This window comes from Haliotis cracherodii, unplaced genomic scaffold (assembly GCF_022045235.1).
Source record: "Haliotis cracherodii isolate W230 unplaced genomic scaffold, xgHalCrac1.p SCAF_2, whole genome shotgun sequence".
Taxonomy (NCBI): domain Eukaryota; kingdom Metazoa; phylum Mollusca; class Gastropoda; order Lepetellida; family Haliotidae; genus Haliotis; species Haliotis cracherodii.
This window is the reverse complement of record NW_027266275.1, coordinates 75,039,192-75,047,109: the sequence shown is the minus strand read 5'-3', so window position 1 is coordinate 75,047,109 and position 7,918 is coordinate 75,039,192. Positions and strand designations below refer to the sequence as shown.

The 7,918-nt window shown below is 48.4% G+C and overlaps 1 protein-coding gene across 1 annotated transcript; it reads left to right on the top strand.

The window, feature by feature from the left end:
* The first annotated feature begins 490 nt into the window (after positions 1–490).
* Positions 491–7,266, top strand: LOC139467801 (uncharacterized). The gene is made up of 2 exons (XM_071249308.1): positions 491–559; positions 6,481–7,266. Exons 1-2 carry the CDS (start codon positions 491–493, stop codon positions 7,264–7,266), a joined length of 855 nt encoding a protein of 284 aa, XP_071105409.1.
* Positions 7,267–7,918: the final 652 nt, after the last annotated feature.

Below are 7,918 nucleotides of genomic sequence, written 5' to 3'. Positions count from 1 at the left end.
GTGTGTGTGTGCGTGTGCGTGTGTGTGTGTGTGTGTGTGTGTGTGACACATTAGATGACAAACATTACTAGTACATGGTAATATGAAACTAATTCGCATCACATTTATCCCAGGGTACTATATTCAAGCTAAATAGGTTTTGGAATTAATTAGTTTTATATAATATTGACATGAAATAGCAAATGTTAGCCTTAGAACATTGGGCAATAAGAACAACACCCATGAACTATTACATTCATTGTTGCCATAGAGATAACCAGAATGGCCTGAACAAGAAAAATATAAACATGAGTAGTAAAAAACCCACCAGCCAATAAGTCAAGCTATGTTTAAAAACAAGTTAACGATGAACTGTTCAACAATGTACGCCTATTAAGGTACACAAATAAAAGCGACAAAACTCTTTCCATAGTCACAAGAAAAAGTGGATACGATTCCGACTCTATCAGGAGCATGTGTTAATAAATCACTATCAAATAGTTATGATACCATGTGTTTGCGTAAAGGTGAGCGTATCCTGCTCACCGGTAGCATCCGTCACAAACACAGGCAAAGACAAGTCAGTCGTTTTCCTGAAAATGTCAACAACACTGAAACATATGGTACAAGTAAAAAAAGTGAATTGCATCGGACATTATTCTTGTCACTGACTTTTTGAAAGCTTAACTGATGCCTTGATTGTTGTAACCTTTGATCAAACAACTTCTGAGCAAGAATCGTATGACACTCTTTGTAGTCGTCGTGGGAAGAACATGTTCGGCTGTACCTCAAAGATTGTGAAATGTATATAGACTCCAAGGACTGGAGCTGCATGAACATTGCTCGACATAAAGGTCAAGTTGACTATTGGAAGGTTGAAGTCATTCCTCTTGTCATTCAGTCTTGTGTCTTCAGGCACAGATCCAAATATGAAACAAATAAGACGGTGCCATTTGTTTCCTTTATTTCTCATTCAAGTGGGTAAATCGGTGGAAGGCAGTTGACTATTTGATGATTATTGAACGATATCATATCAAATCATCGATATGCCTGATGCTTAAGTAAAACCTCATGGCCAAATTACCTTGTTTTGACTTGGCCAATCCGATCACAAATTCCGATTCATGTACACAAAGAACAGATCAGGAAACAGGGGAGCACAATTGGTGCCCATGGGGATGCCTACTTCTTAATATCTTACCGAACATTTTACATAGATGTCAATGTTTTCTCAGTAAATTTTAGATGGCATTTGCTTTCATTTCTGAGAAATTGACCTGAACCTCTGAAGATAGATATGTATGGTATCCACGTTTTGCAACCAAAGCCCCGTGGATCAAGGAATGAAGCTTTCCCATACGTTTATCATTTGGAAAAGGGGTGTACAATGTTGAAAAAGAAAAGGAGTGACAGAATTGAATCTGGTTCTTTTCTGAGATTGTAAAAAGTCAAGCAAATCCTCTGAATTTTGAGAATCCACTCGGTATTAATTCCACTTATCTTAAATACTATCTGGAAAAATAAGGAAAATCCTTCCTTGATTGTCTTAAAGATTATAGTTAATCTTTGAGACAGGGATTCGGTTGTACATTTGCTGGACCCATCCATGTATCTCTCTTTGTTCGGAGGTTTACGGAGCTTTGGAAGCCATCCCAAAAGAGGAATGGACCTGTCCTCGGGTTTCAAGTACAACCTTCTAAATGTACTTTCCAAACAGAAACAATGCCACAATTTACATTACTTCATAACATAACTTTAAAACACACGTTATACACATTACCAACAAAAGCAATACATAAACATTAAATCTTATTTCATTGTAATGAACTATAAACTTCATGTGACCACAGCAGAAATGTTCTCGAAAAAAGCTGACGAAGAAATGAATCTACTGGGAGGGAACAGCACAGTCATCAGAAGGCCACACTACCAAACTATATATTCACTATACCAACCAATCAAATGAACCCTTGAAAACCTCGTGCAAAGCAAGCTTGTTGTGTTCATGAGATACATTTCAGTGCCAGAAACACTGTTAAAGTTGTGTTTGTGAGGTCTGTTCCATGTTCATCATCATTAGGAAGCCTGAAATACATGTGGTTAGCTGTACTTGACAAGGGCTTCCGTCACACTACCATACTTACAGACAAGGACTCCCGTCACACTGTCGCACTGACAGACAAGGATTCTCGTCACACTACCACACCGACAGACAAGGACTTCCCTCACACTACAACACTGACAGACAAGGGCCCCCGTCACACTGTCACACTGATAGAGAAGGGCCCCGTCACACTACCACAATGACAGACAAGGGACCCCGTCACACTGACAGACAAGGGCTTCCGTCAAACTGTCACACTAATAGAGAAGGGCCCCGTCACACTAACACACTGCCTGACAACGACCCCCGTCACACTTGCAGACAAAGGCCACGTCGCACTACAACACTTACAGACAAGGGACCCGTCACAGTATCACACTGACAAACAAGGGCCCCTGTCACACTACCACACTGACAGTTAATGACTCTCGTCGTAGCACTGATAGACAAGGGCTCCCGTCATACTGATAGACAAGGGCTCCCATCACACTGATAGACAAGGGCTCCCATCACAGTGATAGACAAGGGCTCCCGTCACACTACCACACCGACAGTAAATGACTCGTCGTAGCACTGATAGACAAGGGCTCCCGTCATACTGATAGACAAGGGCTCCCATCACACTGATAGACAAGGGCTCCCATCACACTGATAGACAAGGGCTCCCATCACACTGATAGACAAGGGCTCCCGTCACACTGATAGACAAGGGCTCCCGTCACACTGCCACACCGACAGTAAATGACTCTCGTCGTAGCACTGATAGACAAGGGCTCCCATCACACTGATAGACAAGGACTCCCATCACACTGATAGACAATGGCTCCCATCACACTGATTGACAAGGCCCCCATCACACTGTCAAACTGATAGACATGGGCTCCCGTCACACTACGTCACTGAGAGAGAAATCCCAAAGATTCCCGTGACGTCACATTGTCACAATGACAGACTAGGACTCCCCTCACACTACCACACTTACAGACAAGGACCGTACTTACAGACAGGGGCCCCCGTCACACGAACACACTGATAGACAAGGGCTCCCTTCATACTGCCATACTGACAGAAAAACACTCTCCTTGTACCACCGCGCTGACAGACAAGGGCTCCCGTCACACTAACAAACTCACAGACAAGGGCTCCCGTCACACTACTACACTGACAGACAAATACTCTCGTCGTACCACCACACAGGGCTACCGTCACACTGTCACATTGACAGACAAGGGTCACCCCGTCACACTACCACACTGACAGACAAGGGCTCCCGTCACACCACCGCACTGACAGACAAGGGCCGCCGTCACACTACCACACTGACAGACAGATCTCCCGTCACACTACCACACTGACAGACAGGGCTCCCGTCACACTACTACACGGACAGACAAGGGCTCCCGCCACACTACTACACTGGCAGATAAGGGCTACCGTCACACTGTCACATTGACAGACAAGGGTCACCCCGTCACACTACCACACTGACAGATAAGGACTCCCGTCACAATAACACACTGACAGACAAGGACTCCCGTCACACCACCACACTGACAGATAAGGACTCCCGTCACAATAACACACTGACAGACAAGGGTCCCGTCACACCACCACACTGACAGACAAGGACTTCCGTCACACCACCACACTGACAGATAAGGACTCCCGTCACAATAACACACTGACAGACAAGGACTTCCGTCACACCACCACACTGACAGACAAGTGCTCCCGTTACACTAACACATTGACAGACAAGGGTCCCGTCACACTACCACACTGATAGATAGGGGCTACCGTCACACTACTATACTGACAGACAAGGACTCCCGTCACACCACCACGCTGACAGATAAGGACTCCCGTCACACTACCACACTGACAGATAAGGACTTCCGTCACACTACCGCACTGACAGACAAGGGCTCCCGTCACACTACTACACTGGCAGATAAGGGCTCCCTTCACACTACCACACTGACAGACAAAGGTCCCCCCGTCACACTACCACACTGACAGATAAGGGCTCCCTTCACACTACTACACTGGCAGACAAGTGCTCCCATCACACTACCACACTGACAGAAAAGGATCCCCGTCACACTGACAGACAAGGGCTCCCGTCACATTGTCACACTGACAGAAAAGGATCCCCGTCACACTGACAGAGAAGGACTCCCGTCACACTGTCACACTGGCAGACAATGACTCCCGTCACACCACCACACTGACAGACAAGGGCCGCCGTCACACTATCCCACTGACAGACAGGGCTCCCGTCACACTACCACACGGACAGACAAGGGTCCCGTCACACCACCACGCTGACAGATAAGGACTCCCGTCACACTACCACACTGACAGATAAGGACTTCCGTCACACTACTACACTGGCAGATAAGGGCTCCCTTCACACTACCACACTGACAGACAAGGATCCCCCCGTCACACTACCACACTGACAGATAAGGGCTCCCTTCACACTACTACACTGGCAGACAAGTGCTCCCATCACACTACCACACTGACAGACAGGGCTCCCGTCACACTATCACACTGACAGACAAGGGCTCCCGTCACACTACTACACTGACAGATAAGGGCTCCCTTCACACTACTACACTGGCAGACAAGTGCTCCCATCACACTACCACACTGACAGACAGGGCTCCCGTCACACTACCGCACTGACAGACAAGGACTCCCGTCACACTACCACACTGACAGACAAGGGCTCCCGTCACACTACCACACTGACAGACAAGGGCTCCCGTCACACTACCGCACTGACAGACAAGGACTCCCATCACACTACCACACTGACAGACAGGGCTCCCGTCACACTACCACACTGGCAGATAAGGGCTCCCTTCACACTACCACACTGACAGACAAGGATCCCCCCGTCACACTACCACACTGACAGACAAGGATCCCCCCGTCACACTACTACACTGGCAGACAAGTGCTCCCATCACACTACCACACTGACAGAAAAGGATCCCCGTCACACTACCACACTGACAGACAAGGACTCCCGTCACACTACCACACTGACAGACAAGGGCTCCCTTCACACTACCACACTGACAGACAAGGGCTCCCGTCACACTACTACACTGGCAGATAAGGGCTCCCTTCACACTACCACACTGACAGACAAGGATCCCCCCGTCACACTACCACACTGACAGATAAGGACTCCCGTCACACTACTACACTGACAGACAAGGGCTCCCTTCACACTACTACACTGACAGACAAGGGCTCCCGTCACACTACTACACTGGCAGATAAGGGCTCCCTTCACACTACCACACTGACAGACAAAGGTCCCCCCGTCACACTACCACACTGACAGATAAGGGCTCCCTTCACACTACTACACTGGCAGACAAGTGCTCCCATCACACTACCACACTGACAGACAAGGATCCCCGTCACACTGACAGACAAGGGCTCCCGTCACATTGTCACACTGACAGAAAAGGATCCCCGTCACACTGACAGAGAAGGACTCCCGTCACACTGTCACACTGGCAGACAATGACTCCCGTCACACCACCACACTGACAGACAAGGGCCGCCGTCACACTATCCCACTGACAGACAGGGCTCCCGTCACACTATCATACTGACAGACAGGGCTCCCGTCACACTACCACACGGACAGACAAGGGTCCCGTCACACCACCACGCTGACAGATAAGGACTCCCGTCACACTACCACACTGACAGATAAGGACTTCCGTCACACTACTACACTGGCAGATAAGGGCTCCCTTCACACTACCACACTGACAGACAAGGATCCCCCCGTCACACTACCACACTGACAGATAAGGGCTCCCTTCACACTACTACACTGGCAGACAAGTGCTCCCATCACACTACCACACTGACAGACAGGGCTCCCGTCACACTATCACACTGACAGACAAGGGCTCCCGTCACACTACTACACTGACAGATAAGGGCTCCCTTCACACTACTACACTGGCAGACAAGTGCTCCCATCACACTACCACACTGACAGACAGGGCTCCCGTCACACTACCGCACTGACAGACAAGGACTCCCGTCACACTACCACACTGACAGACAAGGGCTCCCGTCACACTACCGCACTGACAGACAAGGACTCCCGTCACACTACCACACTGACAGACAAGGGCTCCCGTCACACTACCGCACTGACAGACAAGGACTCCCATCACACTACCACACTGACAGACAGGGCTCCCGTCACACTACCGCACTGACAGACAAGGACTCCCGTCACACTACCACACTGACAGACAAGGGCTCCCGCCACACTACTACACTGGCAGATAAGGGCTCCCTTCACACTACCACACTGACAGACAAGGGCTCCCGTCACACTGTCACACTGACAGAAAAGGATCCCCGTCACACTGACAGACAAGGGCTCCCGTCACACTGTCACACTGGCAGACAAGGACTTCCGTCACACCACCACACTGGCAGATAAGGGCTCCCGTCACACTACTACACTGACAGATAAGGACTCCCGTCACACCACCACACTGACAGATAAGGACTCCCGTCACAATAACACACTGACAGATAAGGACTTCCGTCACAATAACACACTGACAGACAAGGACTTCCGTCACACCACCACACTGACAGATAAGGACTCCCGTCACAATAACACACTGACAGATAAGGACTTCCGTCACACCACCACACTGACAGATAAGGGCTCCCGTCACACCACCACACTGACAGATAAGGACTCCCGTCACAATAACACACTGACAGATAAGGACTCCCGTCACAATAACACACTGACAGATAAGGACTTCCGTCACACCACCACACTGACAGATAAGGACTTCCGTCACACCACCACACTGACAGATAAGGACTCCCGTCACAATAACACACTGACAGATAAGGACTCCCGTCACAATAACACACTGACAGATAAGGACTCCCGTCACACCACCACACTGACAGATAAGGACTCCCGTCACAATAACACACTGACAGATAAGGACTCCCGTCACAATAACACACTGACAGATAAGGACTTCCGTCACACCACCACACTGACAGATAAGGACTCCCGTCACACTAACACATTGACAGACAAGGGTCCCGTCACACTACCACACCGACAGACAAGGGACCGGTCACACTACCACACTGACAGATAGGGGCTCCCGTCACACTACTATACTGACAGACAAGGACTCCCGCCACACCACCACACTGACAGATAAGGACTCCCGTCACAATAACACACTGACAGATAACGACTTCCGTCACACTACCGCACTGACAGATAAGGACTCCCGTCACACTACCACACTGACATACAAGGACTCCCGTCACACTACCACACTGACAGACAAGGGTCCCCGTCACACTAACACACCGACAGACAAATACTCTTGTCGTTCCACCACAATGACAGACAAGGATACCACATCGAGTGCCAAGGGGTACTGTAGACATATTATTCCAACTATGTTCAACTATGGTCAGCGTCTGCGGTCTACTATTGTCAACATATGACATCTACTGTTGTCATCTCAGACTCGAATGTCAAAAACATATATGCGACACCGTCGTCAAATTCTCAGACCAAATATGTCTCGTAAATATCACAAGCCAATATTGTCGTTATATCAAACCGGATGCTGACAACATATCTCACACCCACTACTGTCAACATGATATGATGATATAGTGAATGAATACTTGTGTGAGTGAGTTAATAAAAATAAATGAGTAAGTGAGTTGGGTTTAAAAGAAATAATACATTTAGAATATATGAAACCTGTCGACAAAGGACAGGTTATCTCA

Coding starts and splice junctions, on each gene's coding strand:
- LOC139467801 (XM_071249308.1), top strand. CDS start 491: ATGTGTTTGCGTAAAGGTGAGCGTATCCTGCTCACCGGTAGCATCCGT. Junction 560..6,480: donor ACAAACACAGGCAAAGACAA/GTCAGTCGTTTT, acceptor TCACACTGACAG/AAAAGGATCCCCGTCACACT.